Source organism: Leishmania mexicana, chromosome 8 (assembly GCF_000234665.1).
Source record: "Leishmania mexicana MHOM/GT/2001/U1103 complete genome, chromosome 8".
NCBI lineage: Eukaryota > Euglenozoa > Kinetoplastea > Trypanosomatida > Trypanosomatidae > Leishmania > Leishmania mexicana.
Window position 1 is genome coordinate 871,335 of NC_018312.1, and position 24,576 is coordinate 895,910.

Consider the following 24,576-nt stretch of genomic DNA (forward strand, 5'->3'; position numbering starts at 1 on the left):
GCCCTCACAAGCTGCACGGGATCTATTTCTCCTGTCCTGAGCAGATCCTCATTCTTTTTCACCTGCCATGTGCCTTTGTCGATCTCCACGAGGTGATATATACAGCGAGTCTTTCTCACCTTGTCCCTTGCGCATACGCGCATCGTGTGTCGGGAGGACAGGCTTTGGGGCACCGTTGTCGTGCGTAGGACGTACGCCTCACTTCACTTATTATTGAGAACCCTCACCACCGCCGCCGAGTGGCGTCCATGTACCTGCACACGCGAATTTGTTCTTGTGTGACAGGCACTCCCGCGATGCGCCACACCCCCTTCTTGTTTTCCTTCGTTTTTTTTTATTTGTGTGTATCGACCCGCATCATGTGTGACTGTTTCTGTTCTTGTGTGTGTGTGCTTGGAGAAGGAGGAGAGAAGCGGTCGTTTCGCTTTTCAGCATGTCCACTCTCTGCCATGCAAACGTGAGCTCAGCCCCACTCGACCCTCCCCCCTCCTGGCCTGCCACAGGGCCCCCATCGCGTGGTGCGAAGAAGCCCTAGACACACGCGTTGCAGCCATGCGCCGACTCGGTCACCTGCGAGTACGACCCCCCGCCTCATGCTCTACCCACCCCGGCTTCGCAGGCCAACCCACAGCCGCTCCCATCACGCCGGGCGTCACTTGGTGCACCCCCCCCCGAGGGGGGGGGGTGCAGGCTCCCCACACCAGCAGTGGGCAGTGCGAGGGTCAGGTGAGATACGCTCGAGCCACGTCGGCACGCTGCCTATCATGTAGATGGCCTAATATATATTCAATGTCGCGGGTCGCACTGACGCCACGCCATCCACGACCTGACCGCCGACATCAGCAGCGATACATCGCTCCGGCTTCCCTACGTCACAGGTGCTTGGCCCTGTAACAACCAGACGTGGTACGGCATGTATTCAGGGGTAAGGGAGAGGATAGCTGCCTGGCTTCCTCACAGAGAGTGTGGTGGGGACTGGAACGCGTGATATCACCACGCACTGAGATCCCCCACCTCCGTCGTCAGGGAAGGGGGAAGGGGGAGGGGGGAGGGGGCGAACGGAAGGAAAGAAGGGGACGGGAGGGGCGGTTCATCGAGCGGAAGCGGCGTCCCCCACCTCACTCTGAACTTTCCCCTGTCTTGCCTTTTTTCTTACTGTCTATGTGTGTGTGTGTGCGTGCGTGCTGCTTTCTTATTCGCTGTGCCTGCCTGGTACGAAAGGGAAGGACATGTTTTACCCGTAAAGGCACGCACGCACGCACGCGCCCACGTCGCCCCTCCCCTTTTTTTCTTTGTCTCTCACCCCCTTCTCTCTCTTCCCGGTGACTGGTTCTCCGTTGGCGCATCACTACTCTGTCTTCAGTCGTGGGTTTGATGTGAGTCGCGCTCTTGTCGGTGTGCCTCGCTTTCTCGTTTTGCCCTCTCGTCTTTCATGGCTCAGGTCTTCGTCATTTTGTTTGCTGTGGACATCCTTACCGATGTGCACTGCGCCCCCCCTCTCCTCCCCTCCCCCGTCCCCCTTCCCTTCTCACCCCCTCCATCTACAACGACAGATGTTGGGATGGGGACAGGTGGTGCACCCGCACACGCACCCATGGACACACAGAGACACGTTGTGTCGGCAGCCCTCCAGAAACAAGGGGAAGTGACAAGGGAAGAGTTTCACGGCTGCGCATCGTTAGGCGCATGGCGCTAAAGGAAACAACGAGTGGGGTGGGGGGGGGAGAAAGGGGCGGGAGGCTAAGGAAGGGACAGCGTGTGTGCGTGGTGTGGCAGCGGCGGTGAGGTGAAGAGATGCACCCTTTTTTTCAGCCTTCACCGTCTCTCTTCTCTCATTCCCTTCTCGGTGTCCGACTGTCTCTACCCCCTCCCTTTCCCCCACTTCTTTTTCCCTTGCTCCGTTCGTGCGCTCCGTTGGTTTTACTTATAACGAAGTTGAATTGCCGCGTGGCGGTCTGTGCAATGTCCCCCCCCCCCCAAAAAAAAAAGTGCGCAGTCAACGTGTGTTGACTGAAAAGGTGGGGATATGGGGGACTGACCTGTGCACTCGCTCGCGAAGGACCATGGTGGCGTTCGCATGCATGTTGTTATGGATAAGAGTTGTTGAGAACTTGGAAAAAAAAGAACAAAAACAAGTGACGAGTGTAACGAGGAGCGATCACGTGAATTATGCGGTGATCACGCGTGGCTCACATTTTGCCGCGGACGCCCTCTCACCACCGAGGACTTCGCCTCGGTTGTATGACGGTCTTGCTTGGTAGCTTCACTCTCTGTCTGCGTGCTTCGGCTCTCTTCTTTCCACTGTTGAGGATTTGGCACTGGCGCGCCGTGCTGAGATGTGGTGCAGAGAGCTGAGGTGAAAGGAAGGGGAGGACATCAACCGTTGCTTTATATGCGGCAAACGGACCCGCACACACGCACACACACACACGCAAACGGTCATTCTTCTTGTCCTTTCTTTTCTCTCGCTTTCTCTCTGAGGTCTGCCACCCCGGCGACCCCCCAACACTTTCCTTTGACCGTTCCGTGGTGTGCGGTGGTCTCTCTGTCTCTTCCCCTCTTATCACCCCCGCCCCCTCCGTGCACGTGTGGACACTGCTGTGTTTGCCTTTCGTCCACGGTGCACACATAACAGCGATGCAATATATCAGCACGGCGACGCTTCAACAACAACAGTAACGAAGAGCGGCTGCGGCAGGAGGACACAGGCTGCATATGTGTTTGTGCGCGTGAGTTGCAGCACTTCGAGGCGTTTCCCTTTCCGTGCCCCTTCCCTCCCTCCTTCGATTTCCGTGCCGCTGACGTCCTCGGGGTCTTTTTCCCTTTGCTTGTGCACATTTGTTTCTTGCCCATCCATACCACTCTGCTCGTCCTCCGGCTCTCTCCCGTCTTTATCTGAGGATGGCTAGTCACGACAGCAGTGGTGGCTTCAGCTCTTCATCCGCTGGCGATGCGGTGAAGTCGGCCCAAGCAGCCACCGACAGCGTCCAGGGGTTGCTTCGCGCTGCACGTCAAAATCCGGAGAAGGAGCTCGGCATCCCATCAGATGAGCTGGAGAGACGTCAGAGAGAGGCGTGTACGGCACGCCAGTTTGTGAGCGAGTCTACAAGCCGTAAGTTCGAGGTGAAGAGCTCGGCGCGAGCGCAGCAGATTATGAACCAGGGGATTGACAAGTACCAGCGAGAAAAACGGCAGAGGGACCTGAGGCACAATCTGTCCATGCTGCGCAAACTGCAGGTGGTGCTGTGCGTCTTCGGCGCCGGCTTGTTTGGTTGGCTGACCGTGACGTATCTGCTGCCGCGTTACTTTGCCGTGCAAGACCGCCAACGTCGCATGCAGTTGCGATACGAGCTCGCGCAGCGGAGCCTGGAGGGCATCGGCGACAGTGATGCTGCCGTCGCCGCGGCCGCGTCACCGGTTGGCCCGGTGGTGCGCGTCTTTCGCGTGGAGGACGGAGGTGAGGGTGGGATGAAGCGCACCATTCAGTGAAGGGACTCACAGGTGATTCGCAGCTGGGGACGTGTGTGGCTGCAGGACAGTGGTTTTGTTCGTTTTTGCTCACAACGCCGTGATTGTAGCGTGAAGCGCGTGACTTGCGAGGCTTGCCTCACCTTCAAAACAGAACACCATGGAAAAGCGGCAGCGGCTTGACAGCAGGAGCGCGCAGCGCGCTCCCTCGGCTGCCCCCCTGCCTCACATGCGTGGTCCAGTCTGGATAACCGACGCGCACATGGATGTTGGCCACGAAGTTAGAGGAGGCGTTTTGTTTCCGCTTGTATTTAGGTCAAGCTCAACCACAGACAGCGAGCGGACAGCTGCTTCTCCTTTACTTCTGTCGTCAACGCAGTGCCGGGCCCCTGTGTGTTGTCACCCCTTGCCCCTCATTCTTATCCAATGCTACCTGAGCCCGGCACACGTGCACTGTGTGTTTGTGTGACGTCCACTCTGCGCACAACCGCACCGCCGCTTTTCCATATCATCACCCGACAACAAAACGGTCGCGTGACTTCTCTGCATCGCTTTGTTCTGTTCTGCTCTCGCTGTTGTTGATACCCGCAGGACATCGGCGGTGACACCTGTGGCTGTGCCCTTCGCCACCCTCGCCCTCTGCATGCACACGCTGCGCAGACACCCACTCCCGTCTCGCCTACTTGCACTCCTCCGCCTTCATGCTCTCCTGTGCTTTCGCGGCTGCACGCGTTTCACCCCTCGTAGTTCCCTCGCTCGCTCATTCTTTTTTTTTTCGCCCACTGCACTTTGCGATTCTCGTGTAAGTACGAGCTCTCTCCCTCCCTCCCTCTGTGTGCGCCCCTGCCCCTGCCCCTGCCCTCCTTTTTCCTCTCTCCCTTGTAGCGGAGACTTGTGTGCACGCACGTTTGTGTGCGTGTGTGAGAGCCGATCTTCTCCTCGAGTCACTCTTCAGCCACCGCGACAGCTGCAGAGTGAGTCACCATATTCGACGAAACAGATAGCGTAAGCTCCAGTCCGCGCCAGGCACCTTGCTTAGTAAGTAGTAGCAAACACCGTGGGATCTGCAAAGCACTCCGGCATCCTTTCCTGTTTCTCTCGCCATCTCCGCTCGGTGCTATCTTGGCCTCTTAAAAAAAAATCTTTTCGGTTTCCCTTGCCAGGCGCAGAGGCCCACCATGGCGAACTCAAGCTTGCTCCGCGTGGTGCTCGTGGCACTGCTGCTGCTCGGCTCCGTCACGGTGTCCGCTGGTGATGGCCGTGGCACCCCCATCGCCTTCCAGGCCGAGGTGTCGAAGATGCTGGACATCCTTGTCAATTCCCTTTACACCAACCGTGCTGTTTTCTTGCGCGAGCTGATATCGAACGGCAGCGACGCGCTTGATAAGATTCGTGTCCTCTACCTCACCTCTCCCAAGGAGCCGCTCACGAAGGATGGCGAGGCCCCGACGATGGACCTCCGCATCTCCTTCGACAAGGAGAAGAGCGAGCTCATTCTTCGCGACGGTGGTGTTGGCATGACGAAGGAGGAACTGGCAAAACATCTCGGCTCCCTCGGCACCTCCGGCACCAAGCACTTTCTCGAGAAGCTGCAGGAGGGTGTCGGTGCTGTTGGCGGTGACCAAAACAACCTGATTGGCCAGTTTGGCGTCGGCTTCTACTCTGTCTTCCTCGTCGGCGACCGCGTGCGCGTCGCGTCCAAGAGTGACGACAGCGACGAGCAGTATGTCTGGGAGTCTAAGGGGGACGGACAGTACTTCCTCTACCCCGACCCGCGCGGCAACACGCTCGGTCGCGGCACTGAGATCACCATCGAGCTAAAGCCGGACGCTGAGCAGTTCCTGTCTGCTGAGACGATAAAAAAGACGATTCACCAGTACAGCGAGTTCATCAACTTCCCCATCTACGTCCAGGAGGAGGTGGAGGTGGCGAGCACGGCAGCGACGCCGGAGCCGGCCGCGGAGGAGGGGAGCCTCGACGAGGATGCCGTGGAGGAGGACCCGGGCAGGGAGGGGGACACGCTGGGCGTTGTAAAGGAGAAGCGCTGGACTCTGGTGAACGAGAACCGTCCGATCTGGACCCGCCCGATTGGCAACGTGACGGAGGAGGAGTACCACAAGTTCTACAAGGCCTTCTCCGGCGACTACCGTGACCCCTTGTACTTCAACCACTTCAAGGTGGAGGGAGAGGTGGATTTCGACTCGATCCTCTTCGTCCCCACCACCGTGGATCCGGCGTCCTTCTCAGACGACAACGCTGTCCCGAACACGAACATCAAGCTGTACGTGCGCCGCGTCTTCATCACGGACGAGTTCCGCGACTTGCTGCCGCGCTACCTGAACTTTGTCAAGGGCATTGTGGACAGCAACGACTTGCCGCTGAACGTGTCGCGTGAGGTGCTGCAAGAGAGCCGTATTCTGCGCGTGATCAAGAAGAAACTTGTGCGCAAGACGCTGAGCATGTTCGCCGACATTGCGGCGCAGGACGAGGCGATCGCGAATGGAAAGCAGGTGGAGAACCCGGCTCCGTCTGGACACACGCACCTCAAGAAGCCGGCCTACAACAAGTTCTGGGAGCTGTATGGCAAGCATCTCCGTCTCGGTGTCATGCTGGACAGCAACAACCGCAATCGCCTCACGAAGCTGTTCCGCTACAAGTCCAGTAGGAATGAAAGCGAGTACATCAGCCTCCAGACCTACGTGGACCGCATGAAGAAAGGCCAGAAGGGCATCTACTACCTCTCCGGCGACTCGGTGGTGCGGATCAAGAAGTCTCCGGTGCTGGAGGACGCCGTCAACCACGATGTTGAGGTGATCTTCATGACGGACGCCATCGACGAGTACGTTGTGTCGCAGTTGACTGACTTTGCTGGGAAGAAGCTCATCAACCTCGCGAAGGAGGGGGTGCAGTTGGAGGAGAGCGACGCGCGGCAGCGAGTGGTGGACAGGAAGCGCAAGGAGAAGTACGATTCCTTCTTCACTCATCTGCGCACGCTCTTCGGGTACTCGGAGGTGCGCAAGGTTGTCTTGACGAAGCGCATGACGAATGAGGCATTCATTGTGTCCTCCGGTGAGAACCAGATCACGGCGCGCCTGGCCAGCATCATGCGTGGCCAGTCAATGTCCCTCGCTAACCAGCAGATGACCGCCGAGCGTGTGTTGGAGGTGAACTACCGCCACCCGCTCGTGGACGAGATGTTCAAGCGCTTCACCGTGAACGAGGATGACGAAGTGGCAACGGACATTGCGTGGGTGCTGTACGATACGGCAAACTTGCAGGCCGAGTTCCCGGTGGCGGACGTGGCGGCCTACTCGAAGCGCATTAACCGTCTGCTCCGCAGCAGCGTCGACCTGAGCGCGGACGACTCGCTGCTGCCGCCGGACGACGCCGAGTACACCGTCTCCAACACGGAGACTGAGGAAGAGGAGGAGCAGCCGAAGGTGTCCGCCAATGCGGACGAGGAAGCTGAAACAGGCGGCGAGGACGATCTATAACAGGCTAGTCAACCGTTGCTCCCCTCCCTGGCACACCTCGGCGTCTGGGTCACATGACTGTCATCATCGTCGCTGTTGTGAGCGGACTGCCGGCGACCCGTCTCCCAGAGCAGCAACTACAGCGACAGCCGTCTACTTCCCCCCCCCCAAAAGACTACCACGCTGCGATAACGGAGATGGCGCGGACACTTCTTTCATGTGAACATACGGTTACACTGGGCTTCTTGTACTTGCGCGTCCTTTTCTCTTCTCCTCAGTCACGCATTCGTGCGCGGTTTTTATGGTTGGCACTATCATTTCGCTTTCCTTTTGTTTTCCTTCTGGGTGCTTACTTGTTTCGTGCCGACGTGTGTGCCATGCAGGTGTGCGCGCGCTCGGCATCTCTGCGTACCTCGAGGAGGGTGCCGCCGGATCTGGCTGAACTCCTCCTCTGCCGCCCTTCCTCTTCCGTTTTCCTCGCTTGTTCTCACCCAGGCCTTCGCATGAGTGCTTGTTCGCGAAGAGGGTCCCTTTTTTCTCTCTCTTTCGGTCCCATCGTCGTCATTCCCCCAGGGGCAGCCTCGCGTGAGTGGGAGGGGCGGACTGCCGCTATGCCATCGGCTTCACTCGGTGCATCATAGATAGGGAGAGCCGGCAGATGTTGAGCGGCAGCTGCGTTTTGGACTTTCGCTGTGCGAGGGACTGCACTGGGAAAGATAGGTGGCGCCGTATACATCGCAGAGGAGTGGCAGAACTGAAGAGGGAGGACTCGGAGTCGGCCGAGAAGATGAAGGCGAGTGCAGATTCGTTTTTCGTGTATGGGCTTCTCGGTGGCAGTCTCTCTAACGCTCTTCCCCACGCGCAGTAGCGGGGAGGAGGAGAAGGGCCATCTCCACGGTAAGACACATCATGCACACAGCTGAGGCAGACTGAAGAGGAGAGAGATGGAACGGAAGCACCACTCCCCACCTTTCTCGTGCGTGATGCGCGCGTCAATGTTATCATCGAATGCGCACTCACACGCACGCACCCAAAAGACGCCGGTGAGAGTGGCGACCAAGAAGTAGAAGTATGGAAGAGAGGGGCGTATGTGAACATGTCTGTTCACATGAGCGGGAGGGGGTGGATGGAGAACAGTGGGTGCGGTGCGTGCCGTGGAACTGCCGCTTGCCGAGTTCCCAGTCCCTCCTCTGCTCCCTTCTCGCTTGGTATGCCGTGCGTTTCTTGGTGGGCCGACATGACATGCGACGATGTGTACCGGCCCAACCTTTGCTCGAAATCTTGTGAAGTACGCAGCGAAGGCGTTCGACCACGTTTCCCGTTCACCGAGTCGCTATCCGGCACGTCCTTCGCTTACCACGTTCGCTCATCGGTTTCACCGACGCCGATCCACTGTGCTTCTTATTCTGTGTTGCCGTCCCTTTTCTCTCCCTCTCTCTCCCCACAGCTCACTCAGCACGCAGACGCTGACCGAGTGCGAAGCATCTCTCACGGGAGCGTACGGGTCCATTTCTTTTCCACTCACATACAGACAGACAGGAGCCAGCAGTCAGCGCGACGCACCTCCGCTACCCGTCGTGTCTCCTCGCATCTTGACCCCTTCTTTCTGTACTCCTTTTTAAATCCGTAATCAGCGTCGCCGTGCGTGCGCGGAGGAGAAGGGGACTGAGTGGTTGTGGCACGCCACCACAGACACATAAAACCACTACAAGACAGTCACCGCAGAGAGAGAAACGGGCCGCCGCGTGTGGGTGTGCGTGCACGTGTGGATCTCTTTGTGCGCCATACACGGACACACACACAGAGGTAACAGCGGCAGAGGCCCTCGTGTCTCTCCGTCGCGCGACTTCTCCATTGCGCCTTCGTCAGACACGCACCTAGCCGCACATACGCGTTGCAGCGTCTTTAGCTACTCAGTTGCCCCTCCCTCCCCCTCCAATGCCATCTGCTAGTACCTCCGCTTCATCGCCTGGCAAGGCGGTGGCGGCGCCAAAGCTCGGCGGCCAGCTGCGCTCGTCAAAGGACGTGCTGGATCGACTTACAAGCAGTCACGTGGACCACCTCCTTGTCTCACGCCGAAGCGGGGATACCGTGTCGCGGGAGTCCATCGCCGCGCTGTACTCGCTGGCGACGAAGCTGCACTCACCTGCGTTGCGCTTCGTCTCGAACACCATCGAGACGCGTAAGGAGCGGCACATCACCACGGAGCAGGTGTGGGGCCAGCTGAGCATGCTGATGCGACCAGTGCTCCGCCAGCTGGAGAATAACGTCCGCCGCGCAGAGAGGCTCTACGGGGGTGGCGGCAAGGGCACGTCAGCGAAGGAGGCGCGTCAACAATCCCGCAAGACCAAGGCACCGTCGGGCGAAGACGATGACGGTGACCGTAGCGCACACGAGCCCAGCGACGACGCCGCGGAGAAGGACATCCTCTCTACCCGCACCTCGGAGCTCGGCGAGAGTGACTTGGATGAGGAGATTGAGGCTCTGCTGGCGAAGCAGGCAGCAAAGCGGAAGTCGCGGAAGGAGGCGAAGAACGGTGGCGGCGGTGGCGACGATTCATGGCGCTACGCCTTCGGCACGGACAATGCCGGCGAGGAGGACGATGAGGACGACGACTGGGACGGGGAGGACTCTGACCACGGCAGGTCGCGCCGCCGTCGCCGCGAGGAGGCTGAAGAAGAAGGCGATGCGGATTTCGAAGAGGACGAGCGGGATGAGGCGCCGCAAGACCGGCGCGCGCGGGATCGCAACCTACGGGCTATGGCGGACGCCGAGGATGGCGCAGAGTCCGAGGAGGATCTGGCCGCGCTCCGTGAGCTGTACGGCGACGACTTCGAGGATGACGGGCGCGGCTTTGGGGAGGAGGAGGACGAGGACCCGGATATGGAGGAGGACATCGAGCTCGACGATCCGGCCAACGAGGCGACCGGTGAAGCGTACAATGAACAGGACGGGGCGTACTTTGGCAAGGGCGACATCCTGAACGACGAGGCGGGCGACTTCGAAGAGGAGCACGGGGGCTACGGCAGTCGTGCCGGGCACGGTGGCGGTGAGGATGACGACGACGCTGGTGGTGCACTGGAGGGCGAGGGGGAGGAGATGAATGAGGAGCTGCTCGCCGCCCTAGAGGATCCAAGCCTGTCTGAGCTGCAGAAGGAGCGCTTGCGCGAGCAGCATATGGTGCGCAAGCTGGAGGAGAAGCGGCTGTTTACCACCGACTGGAGCATGGTGGGTGAGACGGCCGCCAGCAAGCGCCCGCGCGACGCGCTGCTTGAGGTGGACAACCTGGAGTTTGAGTACGGCATGAAGGCGGTCCCAGTCGTAACCGAGGCGTTCACTGCCAAGCTGGAGGACCGCATCAAGCAGCGCATCCAGGACGAAAACTATGACGATGTGAAGCGCAAGACGACCTTGTCAACGGAGGCTGACATTGCCCACCCGAAGTATGACGCTGCCCTCGACGCTCAGAAGTCGAAGATGTCACTGATGGACCTCTACGAAAAAGATTTTCTGGAGAGGCAGCGACTCGCTGAGGAGGCGGCCGGCGGCCCTGACGCCCCAAAAGCCGAGCCGCTCACGGAGATCGAGAAAGATGAGCTGCGGGCGATTCAGATGTGGCAGCGGCTGGCTCAGCACCTCGATGCCCTGAGTAACTTCTACTACACCCCGAAGCCGGTGCAGCAAGACCTCGATGCGCGCGTGCGCGCAGTGGAGAACCAGGCACCGGCCGTGGTGATCGAGAATGTGGGCAACTTCGCCACAACGCGCGAGAACGCGCTGGCCCCGCAAGATCTTTACCGCGGTTCTTCGCACCGCTTCGCCGATGTTGGCACTGACGAGCTGACGCCAAAGGAGCGGCACGCCTTACGTCGCTCCAAGAAGGAGGCGGGAAAGAAAGGTAAGGAGCGCAAGGAGGCCCGTGACAAGCAGCGCGCTGATGCGCGCAAGCGAAAGCAGGAGTCGACTGGAGAGAAGTAGCCGCCGGGTGGGTGGACGGCGTTCAGCATGCGCGACTAGCGCAGCTGTGCCGCGCTGTCGCTGTGGTTTCTTCCAATCCCGTGATGCGGTGGCGCACTCCTCCAGATGTACCTGCCTCTTTCGGTTATATCTGTGCTAACTACCTTGAACATTAAGCTGCTGCCCTCCTCTCCCTCGAACACAGTCGCACGTCTCCTGAAGAACGCATCGTGGGGAGAGACGTTCATCTCCCTCTTTCTTCTGCGTGTGCACGCATGTGTGCGTGTACGTGTGGGCAGCACTCAAGCGTATAACCATCTTCTAATCGATCTGCACGTTACACACACACACACACATAGGTACCTGCGTGATGCCAGTCTCTGTCCCATTCTCCCATACATGCGCTGGGCCACATGCGCGCGTGAGAAGACCGATGGCTGTACTCTCTCTGAACACTCCACACCGCCGTGAATGGCACGCATGCATGCGTGGAGGAGCGACAGCGCGGGCGGCGGCGGCGGTGCACAGACCCAGACGGCTCATCCGCTGCTGTCTGGCGGGCTGTTTTGAAAAGAACGAGGCGGGCATGCCCTTTGGCGAGGAAGGAATCGCACGAGGGCACCTGAGTAAGCTCCCACGGCTGCGTCCTTCCGTGGTGTCGACCCCTCATACCGAGCCGGTCAAGTGGCACTGTGAGACGTGCGTGTAACGTGCCTGCCACGGTCACATACTCGCTAATCACCCTGTTCTCTTTCCTCGTCTTCCTTCTACATCATCTCCTGCCCTGTTCCCCCTCCCCCACTGCCGCTGTGGGGCCCAGCTAACTTTTCTCTTGAATGCGTGCGTGCACCGATTGCCGCCCCGCGTTTTCCGTCCTCTCGGCCCGCATCGTTACATACGTGCGAGTGTGCGCCCGCGCATGCCGCCGTCGGGTAGAGGGACAAGTTTCCTTTACGTCTTTCCTTCCATTATACTCCTCTGCGGCAACGCACAGCACCCGCCTTGTCCTCCGTCACACACACGTCCCCCGCTGCAGCTGCGAAAAGAGGGACGGCCGTGTAGAAGCTTTGCGTTGGCGTTAGTGTGTGTGCAAGCGGAAGCCTCCGCAGCCGTTGTTCAGTGGACTTCCGCGTCCACCCGACTAGTGCTCACCACCGCGTACCCCGCATGCACACACGCGCACACTTAATCGCGAGCTGAGACTGGTGAGTCGCTCGATGAGCCAACTCGTTCCATCCGTCGCGCACAGCGTGCTCACGGACAAGGAGTACGAACAATGCATGCGGCACTACGTCACCGGGTCGACTTCGCGAACGTGGATCACTGCCGGTGACACGGCGCCTGATCTTGTCTGGAGCAACAGCGAGGAGACGGCGCGCAACAGACGAAAAGCGGCTTCCTCGACGAAGGCTCTGAGAACATGCAACGACCCCGAGCTGGGCGATAAGGTGCCTGCGCTGCCTCCTTCTGACACGCGGTACCGCGACCAGTTCCTGAACCTGGCCACTGCCCCCACGCCTGCCCCCACTCCAGCTCCCCCCGCGGCTGCGCATGGGTCGATGGGCCGAGCAGGGGAGAAGGAGCACGTGCTGATTTCTGAAGATGAGGACGATCATGGCAGAAGAACGCTGTTGTTATCTCCGTCCGCGTCGCAGAAGCAGCGAGATGTCACGCATCTCTCCACTAAAAAACGTGCGACATCCTCGTCTCCGTCCCCTCGCCGCGGCGGCGCAGGGGTTGGCAGCAGCCCGGCATCCCGGGCCTCTCAGCGCCAGAGCACGGGCAGTAGTGTAGTGGTTGTGAGCCAGCCATCCACGAAGATGACGGAGCGCAGCCCTGTCAAGGCAAGTGCGCTAAAGGGCCGGCCTGCAAAGCTCACATCCTCCTCTCAGGGACGCGATGACGACGCCGACGCCCGTGTCGAGGTCGGGACAAAGCGTCAGCGCTCAATGGAGGAGTTTCTCTATCGCGGGGAGTAAGACGCTGCTGGCTGAGCAACTCGGGGCGTATCTGAGGTGTACTTGGACGTGTATGCCGCGCAGCTGGCTTCTCTCTGCCGTTGGCTCTCCCCTTCTCCACTCTAGGCCACTTGTTCGCCGGTCGTGTCTCAGCGCGTCTGCATGGGTGGGCGGGCGGGCTATCCACATTTTTTTTTTGCTTCACCTTGCGCCCACCGTCCGTGGGTTTCGTCTTAGCACTCATCATCATCCTCTCTGTGTTTCTGTTGCCTCCCTCCTCCTTTTCCTTCGCATGTCCTTTGTACATTCCTGCCTCTGTGTGTGTGTGCGTACATGCACGGCGTCAGCGCAATGTGCGCACGAAAGCAACGCTACAGTCCACCCACAGGACACTCGTTGGGGTGCGATGCTTTGCATCGCCCTGTCGCGCTTGCATCACTCGTAGGGGTGGTGTGACAGCAGAGGGCAGCAAAAGATGGAGAACTGGCGGCCAAGGACGAGAGGGATGGGCGTGGGCTCGTTTCGACACGGTGTATATATATCTCTGTGTGTGGGTGCGCTCAAGGGTTTTGTGCTCGTTGCACCCTCTTTTCCCCCTGCAGCGACCCATGAGCTCGCCGTCGAACCCCTTCCCTTACCTCCCCGGTACCCCTCCTCTCCTACTCCCCCCGCTGCGTGCATCCCTTCTCTCTCCTGGTTCTTCGCCTTTGCCCTTTGCTGTTTTAATGGCTCGAAAAACACTCACCGGTACGGCAAATCGACGCTACAAATCCCCCTGCATACTCGCGCGCGTCACATCCCCATCTTGGATCCTCGCGCGGAGAAGTTTCTCTCAGTAATCTGTGGAGGAGGAGGTCGCATACATCAGCGCACCGATCATCCTAACCTGCCCCCTCCCCCCCCAGCTGCCAGAGATCCTGCCGTGGATCAGATTGGCAGCAACATCATCAACCCTGCCACTGTCATTCATCTCACAGGACGTATTCCTCTAACGGTGTCGTAGTAGTCAAGACTTATACTCTTCTTCTCGTTCTTCTACCGCTTACTTCAAAAGCCGGCTAAGCGCCTCTGCCCGTCCTTCCGCGTTCACTTTCCCCCCTCTCTCTCTCTCTCGACCTCAGCTCAGACAGGCGTGAACGCATCCACACTGTCCGTCATTCCTTCACGCGCGCTCTCTCTGTGTGTGTCTCTCCTTGCCCCGATCTTTCTCTCGTACGCCGGGTCCACAACCTCAGAGCCGCTCCCATACACTCCCCTCGACCTTTTTCCTGCCCATCAAGAGACTTCGTCTTTCACAGTTTGTGCCCTTTTCCTCCCTTTCCACCGCGCTCGTCCTACGGAGATGCCGTCCTTCCAGATGCACCCTGGCTTTGCGGGGCAGAGCATCCGCACCAATCCGTGGAAGCCGACACAGCTCATCATCTCCACCTCTCAGAACTTTGGCATTGTCGGCTCTGGTAAGGTTTACGTTGTTGAGGCAGCCCCGGGCTTTCAGGCCGGCTCCTCGGTCTCTCTTGTAGGATGCTGGGGAACCCCCGACGGCGTCTTCGACGCGTGCTTTAGCGAGGTCGATCAGAACATCGTAGTGACCGCCTGCGGTGATGGTGTGAAGGTGTACAACTTAGCGATGAGCCTCAACCGGGATGGCGTGATGCCGCTTGTGCACAACGCCGAGCACCAGGCAGAAGTGTCGTGCGTCGCATGGAACTCAGGCCGCCGAGACACCTTCTACTCAGCCAGCTGGGACACCACCATCAAGATGTACAGCGCGGTGAAGCCGGAGGTGTCGGTGGTGACCATGCAGGAGCACTTCAAGGAAGTGTACGAGGTGGCCACGACAGGGCACAGTCCGTCTTCGATACTGTCCTGCTCCGGCGACGGCTCGTGGAAGCTGTGGGACAACCGATCCCCGCAGCGATCCGTGCTGACGCAGATGGCACATCAGAATCAAATTGTGCTGTCCATCGACTTCTGCAAGAGTGACCCAAACATCTTCGCCAGCGGCGGTGTCGACCGCACTGTCCGCGTCTGGGATGCTCGCCGGCCCAACCAGCCGCTGGCCTCCTTTCCCGGCCACGACCAAGCATGCCGCCGTGTTCGGTTCTCGACTCACAACCCGTCTATGCTCGCCTCCAGCGGCTATGACATGCGTGTGTGCGTGTGGGACCTCTCGAAGCCGCAGCAGCCCTTGACCGCCCGCTATCAACACCACCGGGAGTTTGTCGTCGGTCTCGAGTGGTCGCAGGCCGCGCCAAATGCTCTCGCCTCCGCCTCGTACGATGGATCGGCTTTCTTTTGGTCTGTGGGCCAGGCAGCGACGGCGTCGCTGCCGGCACAACAGCTGCCGCCGGCCGTGCCGCCGCCGCGCGTGCCGCGGCCGCGCACAAAGGTGTTGCCTGGCTTGCCACAGTCCGGCATGCCAATGCCAATGACAATGACGTCTTCGCCGCGTTCCCCCCGGTAATCCACGCGAAGCGGGAGGCACGCACGCTTGCGTGCCCCTCTTCCTTCGCAGCTTTGCATGATTGCAAGCACTGACGCACGTGCCAGTACGCCATTATATGCCCTCAGGAGAGGGACAGTGACGTAGCTGCCAGTCGCTATCCTCTCTCTTCTCACCTTCGCGACACGAGGGCTTCATCTGCGACAAGAACAGTAGCCAACATTACCTCCTCTTCTCCCTCTCATGGGTGTATGTGTGTGCGTTGTTCTTCGCCTCCGCACGTGCACGCACGCAGCGACTCGCTTCCGAAAGGCTTTCTCTCCCTCTCTGTCTCTCTCTGTGAGTTGACGACTATGTTTGTGCATGGGCGCGCGTGTGTTTGCGTGCACAACACCAGCCGCGGTCTCGCCATCATTCTCTGTTGGAGAAGAAATCGGCAAGGCCACATCGTTCGCCCTCGAATGACGCAGGTGCTGTGCTACAAGCTTCACTGGTGGCCCTGCGCTTCCAGCCTCCCTCTCACTTTCTCCCCCTTAACCGCTGACGTCTAATCGGCTATGGTGAGGAGACTCTCGTGCTCGCAAGTCACATCAAGAGCGGTACCTGCGCCGGCGCGTCGCACTAGTCGTGCTTGCACGACGCCACTCGCCCCGCCTCTTTGTCACCCTTTCCGGTGACGTTTTGTTTTGTTTCTCTCACACATGTGGCAAACTCTCGATGGCGTAGGGAAGCCGGAGCGATGTATCGCTGCTGATGTCGGCGGTCAGGTCGTGGATGGCGTGGCGTCAGTGCGACCCGCGACATTGAATATATATTAGGCCATCTACATGATAGGCAGCGTGCCGACGTGGCTCGAGCGTATCTCACCTGACCCTCGCACTGCCCACTGCTGGTGTGGGGAGCCTGCACCCCCCCCCCCTCGGGGGGGGTGCACCAAGTGACGCCCGGCGTGATGGGAGCGGCTGTGGGTTGGCCTGCGAAGCCGGGGTGGGTAGAGCATGAGGCGGGGGGTCGTACTCGCAGGTGACCGAGTCGGCGCATGGCTGCAACGCGTGTGTCTAGGGCTTCTTCGCACCACGCGATGGGGGCCCTGTGGCAGGCCAGGAGGGGGGAGGGTCGAGTGGGGCTGAGCTCACGTTTGCATGGCAGAGAGTGGACATGCTGAAAAGCGAAACGACCGCTTGACAAGCCACAAAAAGGCGCTATCTTGCCGATGCTCTCGCCACACGTTGGCTGCTGTGTATGTATGCGTGTGTGTGTGTAGATATATATGCTCTGTTCGTATTTCTTACCTCTGTCTTCCTCTCCTCTACCCCCTTCCTTCCCTGGGCTTCTGCATTGGCGCTTCTTCATGACTGCGGAACTCGTCTTGCGCGGGTGCACTTTATCTGCCCACCTCGCCGGTCTTTCCCACAAGAGAGAATCGCTTGCTCTGGAGAGCTTTTTTCCATGCTGAGGCGGAGTTCATCGCCTGGGGGCACACGTCCAGGCAGCCGGAGGCACAACAACACAAACGCCTTTCTCCAGAATTCCCTTAGCTTTAGCGTGCAGGACCGCCGGCTGAATACGCGACTGCTGAAAGAGACGCAGCGCCGCAAGGCACAGCTGCTCGGAATGACGCGGCACGATGTTGCGCGTCAGCTGTACCGGTACACGGTGCCGCCGTCCTCAATCATGGACGAGGGGCGCCACAGTAGGCCCAGCAGCGGGAAGAGGGCATCGCATACCAAATCGGCTACCAGCGGTAGAAAGACAATGTCTGGGACTGTCGCAGATGCGAGCAGTGCTGTCAGTTCCCCTTTGGGCATCCATTCAGAGGCGGGGGAGCCCTCGTCTTCCAGCAGAGACTCCTACTCACGCTGGAAGGCGCAGCGCGCCCAAAACTTGCAGAAAAAGGTCACGGCGAACTACTCGCTGAACTCGCCAACCTCTCCCGGTGAAGGCGACGAGCGGACCGACTCAGTGCTGTCGGTGCCGCCGACGGCGTCGTACGAGGAATGGCTTTCAGCTGGCTGTCCAACAGGGTCGTGGTCCGTACTGTTGCTGGAGGAGGTGTACGCGCCGTTGGAGGCGGAGCGAGCCTTTCTTATGGCCATGTACAACCCAAAAGAAAGTTTTCAGTCGTAGTGTCCTCTGCCGTTTTCTTTCACTTTCTCTTTCCACTCACTCTTTTATATCAGGCACCCACCAGCACGCGTGTATCCTGTGCTCCGCATGTCGGTGGACACTGCTGCGAAGCTGGCGCCTTTGGAGGCAGTCAAGGAGCGAGCGACGTTGCCAAACTCATGCACCCACGCGTCGGCAAGGCAAGAGACCATACAACGGTGATGTGTGTAAAGCAAGAAGGGGAGGGGAATGGGCGTTGTATGTGTGTGTGTGTGAGGCAGTGGTTCGTGTGATGTCACGCACTGTTGTCTCCCATACTGCCTCTTCACACTTTTTCTTGTTTTGCTCTGCGCACCTCTCCGTTCTTGCTCTGTCGCTCGCTGCCTCTGTCCCTTGCGCTAATCGCTGCTGTGGTGCGTGTGCCTGGCGTGTGTGCGAGTGCGTGTGTGTGTGGGCTCGTTTCGTCTGCGCCTGTGCGGCCCCGCCTTCTATATGTTCGATTATACGTGGGGTATGCACAGGCGTGTGTGCATGTGTGCATGTGTGTATTCGTGCGTGTGCGCTTGTCGCCTCGCCCATTCTTGTTTTGCTTCTCTCAGTCTGCAAGTGCTATCGAAGGGGGGGGAAGGCGATAGGATTGAGACAGCGGGATGGCGGGTGGAGAAAGGGGTAAGGAAACCGCCCTTCCCCACCCTTCCCGAACGTACCCTTTCCTGAACGTGTTTGTGCTTCGCCACTCGCCGTTCCTGAGCTTTCGCGCTCTCACCTGCTTTGTAGATGCACGTGCTGCTGCTTATCAAGGTGGCTTCGACCCATCGCGCATGTGCAGGGCCTCACCATCTCTCCTCCCCCTCTCTTCTCTCTTCCTGTGGCTGATTCGTCACCTGTAAGTCGAACTCGCCGCATCGTGTTTCTGTTTCTCCCTCGGGTTTGCCGTGCCGGCACGGCAGCATCGAGTCTCTTCCTCCTACCTGCTCTCATCTGCCTCATGGGCGTTTTTGTACGTGCGAGGGATAGTGAGCCGCAAGGGACCTTGGTAGCGCTGTCTTTGTAGCTCTCCACTGGGAAACTCCCTGTGTCTTTAGTCGCCTCCCAAGATGAAGTACTCGTATGCCATCTGCGATGCGAAGGTGTGCCTCCTCCTCTTCGCATATCTGGGCACATGGCTGAAGCGGTGATTGCATTGTCGGATGGGAAAGCGACGACAAGCCCGCCGCAACTGTGCTGCTCATCCGTCGGCTGTGGAATGGTAGACCTCCATACCCTTGGGCGTCTAACCCCGTTCTCCCTTGCCCCTCACACACGCTCTGCGGAGTAGCGGCTGCCATTCGTGTGCCACCTGTTCCTAGAGCTCGAGGTGCTTCTTCATGGGTAGGCGGGGGGAGGGAGGAAGACGGGAGTGGCACTCATCCAGGCTGACATTTCACCGCCCTCTCACGTGCAACGCTCCTTTCCCCTTCCCTCAACCGAAACTGCAGAGGCGGCGGTGAATCGTCTCATGCCGTCCTCAACCTGGCAGCAGAGCTGCTGCGGGACGTGGCCGAGCTACCGTATTGCGCAGGTTGCCTTCCCTGCATCGTCTGTCATCGCAGGGGCGTCATAGTGCAGGAGAGACTGAGAGTGTCCAGAGAGTGGTAGTCATGTGTGCGTGTCTCTACGTACGTTCTCTCTGTGTTTTTTTTTTGGGCGGGTTCTTCAACTTCCGCTGCTGCTGCTGTTGCCCCCCTTCCCCTTCCCACGGCGCCGTGTACTACGTTCTCTTGCTCACTTACCCCACTGCGCACCCACATGAGGTGGAAAAGCCACCGCGCACGAGCTCCGGCATGGAGAGAAGACGTGAAGCACCACGGAGACTTGCATGTGCGCTGTGTTGTGCGAACCCGCAACTGCGACCAGGCGCTGTTGCGCGAAGACAGTGGTGGTCGCACCGCTGCGGTGTTTCGTGAGATTTGTACGACGACGCAAACGGTGCGTTTGCCTACCATGTGGTGCTGCGTAGGATGGAGTTGATCCACTGAAGCGGCATTCTCTCCTCTCTCCTCTTTCACTTCTTTTGTGCCTGCGTGTGTGTGTGTGTGCTCTAACGGTGTTTGCCCTACTCTTCCTCCTCACAGTACGGCTGGGCATCCTCGACAACGCACAGCCTTGCGCGCACACACGCACGCACAGAGAGAAGTACCCTCCCGCCCCGGAGCGCTTACACGCGAATCATCGTGCACTGCTTTCCCCTTCTCCTTTACGTAAACAGCGCGTATCATTCTGCACGCGCAGCCATGTTGCACCGCTCTCTCCTCTGCTTTGCTGTGCCAGCGGACAAGAAGGCGTTCATGGAACTTGTCAAGACCCTTCGGTACCGTACCGAGGCCCCCATATCGGACTGCAGCGCGGCTCTCAAGGAAACTGACGGGGACATGGACGCGGCTATGCAGGTGCTGCGCAAGCGCGGCGCGGCCCGGGCGATGAAGAAAGGCGATCGCGTGACGGAGCACGGCTTTGTCGTGAGCTGTGTGGGATCAACCCCAGCAAGCGGAGCGGCCATCGTAACAGTATGTAGCGAGACGGACTTTGCGGCCCGCAATGAGCACTTCCAGAAGGTGTGCGTGCAGGCACGTGACCAGCTGTGCAAACTCATGGACGCCACGAACGGTGCTGTTCTCGCAAATCCGGAGGAGGTTCTCAAGCATCTGAGCGACGTTATGGCAGAGGAGCTGCGCGTGGCCATTGCAGTGCTCGGTGAAAACATGCGAGTGCGCAGCATCGTCCCACTCGTGCCTTCACCGCATGTGTCCGAGCGTCTTCTCATTGGGAGCTACACGCATGGTTCCTTGAACGTTGACAACGTCGGCCGCATCGTGGGGCTCGTGGCGGTGAGTCAAGGGCGGGAGAACGAGGTGGTTCCTAAGGATGTGCTCACCTCTGTCGGTCGCCATTTCGTGGCCACCTCCGGTGCCGAGGGCAACTACGCTCACCAGAACTTCTTTGGTAGTGAGACGGAGACGGTGGGCAAGTGGCTGAAGCAGCGCGGCCTCAAGTTCAGCAGCAGCCTCGTGCAGGAGTTTGGAAAGGAGCCGGTCGTGCACACGGCACCTGAGCCGCACAGGTAGGAGGGATGGCGCGCATTCGACCACCTTCACAGGTTAACACTTTTGCGATGGGCGGAGGGGTGGGTGGGAAGTAGAAGAGGGAGGAGGTGGGAGAGGAAAGGGCCAAGAGGAAGGTAACGCTCTGGCCGTGGTGCTGTAAGCGCGTGTGTTCTCCTTGATGCTTCATCTCGTTGGTCGGTCACCACGGCTGCCATCTCTTCGCCCCGCCCTCTCCCGTCTCTCGGAGGCTGTTTCGCACTTCTCCGTTCCTCACGGGCTCGCATCGGAGTGGCGTCACTTATCGTCTCCCTCCAGGTAATTTGTCGCGCCCATCACAGATTGTTTTTACTTGTTTTCTCGTTTTACTTGATCTTTGCGTCGTTGTTGTCGATGTTGTGCCGCGCCGTAGAACACATCGAGCGGACGGGCCGGAGGGAGAGAGGGGAGGGGCTTGAGACCACCCCCACCCCGACTCTTGTCTGGTCGGTGAGTGGAGGGAGACGAGAAAAGGAAAAAAAGCGCGCGGAACGCAGGCAGACTGGGCCGCGTACAAGGGGAGTCGACTCGCGCTCTCGTTTGTTGTGGCCTCCGCCTCCTCCTGTGCTCGTTGCTGCGTCACTGCTGTGGCTCTCTGCGTCCGCCTTCTGCCGCAGTGGTGGCGACTCTTCTCCTCGTGGGCGCTGCAAAAGGGTGGTGGGGGGAAGGGCTACTTTCGCATCGTGTGATCACGAAGGGTGTCTGTGAGTCGTATGGACGTGTGACATTCCTAGCTATAGGGCCCACTTCTCTCTTTCTATCCCTCCTCTCTACTCGTGTCTCATCCCTTCACGACTCGCGCAACACGTTTATGGCGCCCCTCTCCTTCACCGCGTTCGTTGGCGTGGCATGTCGGTATCGGGTGCATGATCGTTGGCCTCATACCCACCCACTCGCACTCGCTGCTACTGGCATCGCTAGCAGAGACGAGTCTGTAATGGCTCTCCACTTTATGTTGCTCTAGCTCATATAAACGCACACGCACACGCATAGGCACAGGCACACTAGCTGGCATTTCTGTGCAAGCAGCCCACACCCCCCTCCCCTCTTCCCCCCGGTACGTCTGAGCGTGGGTGCGCAAGCGCAGCAGTGAAGAGTGGATCGGCAGGCAACACCATCACGGAGGCGTCACAACAGGGCAGCACTGCGAGGCGTCGGTGCGCGTACGTTTTAGAGATAAGGAAAGAAGGCACGAACCACAACAGTCAAAGACAGGGAGGGTGCGTTTTAGGCAACACACGATGGAATCTGGAATGGCACCTCTGACGCTGTCCTTCAAGCGCAAGGCCATCACCGAAACTGCCTCCGCCGCACATGGGTGCCTTCTCGTCTACCCGGTAAACAAGAAGTTGAAGCAGCGCGTTGCCGTAGGAGACAGCACGGGCCTCTTCAAGGTCTTCTCCGTTGGCAAGCGGCTAGAGCCGGTGGTTGCCTTCGAGACGCCAGAGACCGTTGCGCAGACGGGCGAGAGTGGCGCGGAAAAAGAGAAGAAGGCCATCACTGCTGCCACGCTCTTCTCGGACCAACTCTTCTACGTCCAGGGCAGCGTCCTGCACGCGTACTCGCGCAAGGGTAAACACTTCTTCACTGTGGACACCAATGTCACGGAGAAGGTGCACTCGCTAGCCATCGAAACGCCCTTCATCTTCTTAGCGGGCGACTTCATGGTCACCACGATGAGTGAGAGAAAGGAGCTCGGGTTCTTCTTGGCACCCGATCGCGTGAACGACATGTGCGTGTACGTAGTCCCCAGCGCCGTGATGCGCGACGGCGAGCGTCAACTGGACGACTATGTGAGCTGCCTGGCATGCAACGATCGCGTGCTGCGGTTGGTGCGGGCGAACAAACTCGTGGAGGAGGTCGGCTGCGAGGCTGCCCTCACCACCGTGGTCTACCACAGTGCTCAGCGGCTGCTGTTCTACGGAACGCAGTCGGGCTCCATCGGCGTCATGACCGTGGCGGACAACGGTGGCGTGCACAAGGTAGGCGCCCACATGCCGGAGGGCGCCAGGGGCACCATCACCAGCCTCGGTTTTGCGGATGTGAACGCGGATGGGCAGGATGAACTCCTTGTCGGGTACGACGACGGCGCCGTGTGCGTCATGGTCGTGCACCTGAGTCGTTCTGTGAGCATCACCGGCATAGACGCCGTGCAGCTCACCCTGGTGTGGGCAGGAAGTGTCGGGGAACGGGTGATGAGCGTCGGTGGCGGCATCATCACGCATACGGCAGCGCAGCCAGACGTCCTCGTGCACACGTTCAGTGGGCAGGTGGTCGCTTTCACTTTGGATACCGATGAACCCAGGGAGGATACCCAGGCAGCCGCGACCGAGGCAGCGGCGAGGCAGGCAGCGCTCATTGCAAAGCACGAGGATACGCAGGGCGAAATCGAGCAGCTGCGGGCACTCATTGCGCAGCGCACCAGAGAGCTGAGTGAGGCTCCAGTGCCGCAGAAGGCGGAGGGGGCGCCGGTGCTGACGGTGAGCCCCAGCTTCAAAATGTCAATCACCCTCACACCAGTGGAAGCGATGCCGATGCTATCGCTGGTGGTGTCCGCCGATACCTCGCTGGACGGCATGCTGGTCCAGTGCAACGCAGCGCTGACCTTTGTGCCCACTGACAACGCCGCGGTGAAGACGCGGGTGGTGGGCGGCGGGGCCGCGTCGACGTCGCCGTCGTCGCAGAGCGCCACCGCGGCGGTAGGACCGTCTACCACCATTGCCACTGTCACACCTGTGCAGCTGGGCAGCAAGCGCCTGGAGGTGCACATGTGGGTGGACGAAGGCGTGGCCGACACCCTCCGCGCCACTGTCTACAGTGCGCAGGCTCCACGAACAGCTCAGGTCAAGTACGTTCCCCTCTGCGCTCTTCCCTTGTACGAGCGCGTGCCGAGTGTCGATACGTCGGTGCTGTCAGGTGACGTGGTGCAGTCTATGTCGCGCTTGATCGTGCTGGGGGCCTTTCAGATGCAAGATGCTCGAATGTGGCTGGGGCAGCTTGTGCCCGGCATGGCGGACGTTCCGCGCCTCGCAGAGGAGCAGCAGCGCTTTGTCTTCGCAAGCCGCTTCTTGGGCTCGGTGCTGACGGTCGACATCGAGGACGATCAGGGCGGCGACAAGGGTAGTCGTGCCATCTTCGGCTGCAACTCTCTCGTCACACTTGCCACCGTTAAGCGGCACATTGTGCAGGTGTGCGCGGAGCGCGGCCTCAACATCAGCACCCGGGAGCACATTCTTTGCCAAACAGTTCTCCACCAACTACAGCAGCTGTACCCACTCATGTCGAGCATGTCGAGCAGCCAACGGCGCTGGCAGCTTCTGCGGGGACTGCATGAGTTGCAGGGGTCCGAGACCAATCTGGACTTTCTTCCGAACCTCTTCCAGGAGGTGCTGGCGTCCGCGGAGGAGGTGCAGGCGGAGGCAGAGGCGGAGGCACAGCAGGAGGGCTACTTGAAGCGGGCCGTCGCCGCCCTGTACCGCAGTTTTGTTTACTTCAAGGGCCACGCCCCTCTCTTCAGCGAGGCCATTCGAGTGCAGCTCGAGGCAGCGTCGTGTGGATTGAACTTCAACCCCGCCGTGCTCGAGAAGATTATGTATCCAGGTGACACGACGCTGCAGGAGGCGGCAGCTGTAGAGGTGGCTGCCTTGTCCACGACCGTACTTGCCTCCATGAAGCCAGCAGCGTATGTGCCGCTGACGGCCACGACAATCGCTCACGTCGCCGGAGACGCTGACGCTGAATGTTCGGCGCTGGCCGACTCCTCGGGGACCCCGAGCCATATCGCACCTTCGCCCTCTCTGCGTGACTAAGAGCTCTGAGGATATCACTGCAGAGGATCTGCACCCAGCGTGCTTGGCTTTCTACGCCCGCCGCCAACGAGTGGACGCGACACCCCGCCTCCTCCTTTCGCTCTCTAATTGGATGGCTGGGGTCGGAGTCGGTGACGGTGAGCGCAGTGACGCCGCGAGGCGCCCTGCGCGCTTTGCGTGTGGGTAGGCGTGCATTCGCGTGTGGTTATACATCGCTCTTCCTTTCTCTGCTCCCCACGTTGT

At 59.7% G+C, this 24,576-nt stretch overlaps 7 protein-coding genes across 7 annotated transcripts; all 7 read left to right on the forward strand.

The window, feature by feature from the left end:
• Nucleotides 1-2,901: 2,901 nt before the first annotated feature.
• On the forward strand, nucleotides 2,902-3,489 carry LMXM_08_29_0770 (conserved hypothetical protein; the record flags this gene model as incomplete). Its single annotated transcript, XM_003872436.1, has 1 exon — nucleotides 2,902-3,489. The coding sequence occupies one exon, from the start codon at nucleotides 2,902-2,904 to the stop codon at nucleotides 3,487-3,489; it is 588 nt and encodes a 195-aa protein (XP_003872485.1).
• Nucleotides 3,490-4,646: 1,157 nt separating this feature from the next.
• LMXM_08_29_0760 (putative glucose regulated protein 94) lies at nucleotides 4,647-6,962 on the forward strand (the record flags this gene model as incomplete). Its single annotated transcript, XM_003872437.1, has 1 exon — nucleotides 4,647-6,962. The coding sequence occupies one exon, from the start codon at nucleotides 4,647-4,649 to the stop codon at nucleotides 6,960-6,962; it is 2,316 nt and encodes a 771-aa protein (XP_003872486.1).
• Nucleotides 6,963-8,879: 1,917 nt separating this feature from the next.
• Nucleotides 8,880-10,919, forward strand: LMXM_08_29_0750 (putative U3 small nucleolar ribonucleoprotein protein MPP10; the record flags this gene model as incomplete). Its single annotated transcript, XM_003872438.1, has 1 exon — nucleotides 8,880-10,919. The coding sequence occupies one exon, from the start codon at nucleotides 8,880-8,882 to the stop codon at nucleotides 10,917-10,919; it is 2,040 nt and encodes a 679-aa protein (XP_003872487.1).
• A 3,279-nt stretch (nucleotides 10,920-14,198) lies between these two features.
• Nucleotides 14,199-15,320, forward strand: LMXM_08_29_0740 (peroxisomal targeting signal type 2 receptor,putative; the record flags this gene model as incomplete). The annotated part of the gene is made up of 1 exon (XM_003872439.1): nucleotides 14,199-15,320. The coding sequence occupies one exon, from the start codon at nucleotides 14,199-14,201 to the stop codon at nucleotides 15,318-15,320; it is 1,122 nt and encodes a 373-aa protein (XP_003872488.1).
• A 1,428-nt stretch (nucleotides 15,321-16,748) lies between these two features.
• Nucleotides 16,749-17,426, forward strand: LMXM_08_29_0730 (conserved hypothetical protein; the record flags this gene model as incomplete). Its single annotated transcript, XM_003872440.1, has 1 exon — nucleotides 16,749-17,426. The coding sequence occupies one exon, from the start codon at nucleotides 16,749-16,751 to the stop codon at nucleotides 17,424-17,426; it is 678 nt and encodes a 225-aa protein (XP_003872489.1).
• Nucleotides 17,427-19,678: 2,252 nt separating this feature from the next.
• On the forward strand, nucleotides 19,679-20,509 carry LMXM_08_29_0720 (conserved hypothetical protein; the record flags this gene model as incomplete). Its single annotated transcript, XM_003872441.1, has 1 exon — nucleotides 19,679-20,509. One exon carries the CDS (start codon nucleotides 19,679-19,681, stop codon nucleotides 20,507-20,509), a length of 831 nt encoding a protein of 276 aa, XP_003872490.1.
• A 1,256-nt stretch (nucleotides 20,510-21,765) lies between these two features.
• Nucleotides 21,766-24,333, forward strand: LMXM_08_29_0710 (conserved hypothetical protein; the record flags this gene model as incomplete). Its single annotated transcript, XM_003872442.1, has 1 exon — nucleotides 21,766-24,333. One exon carries the CDS (start codon nucleotides 21,766-21,768, stop codon nucleotides 24,331-24,333), a length of 2,568 nt encoding a protein of 855 aa, XP_003872491.1.
• Nucleotides 24,334-24,576: the final 243 nt, after the last annotated feature.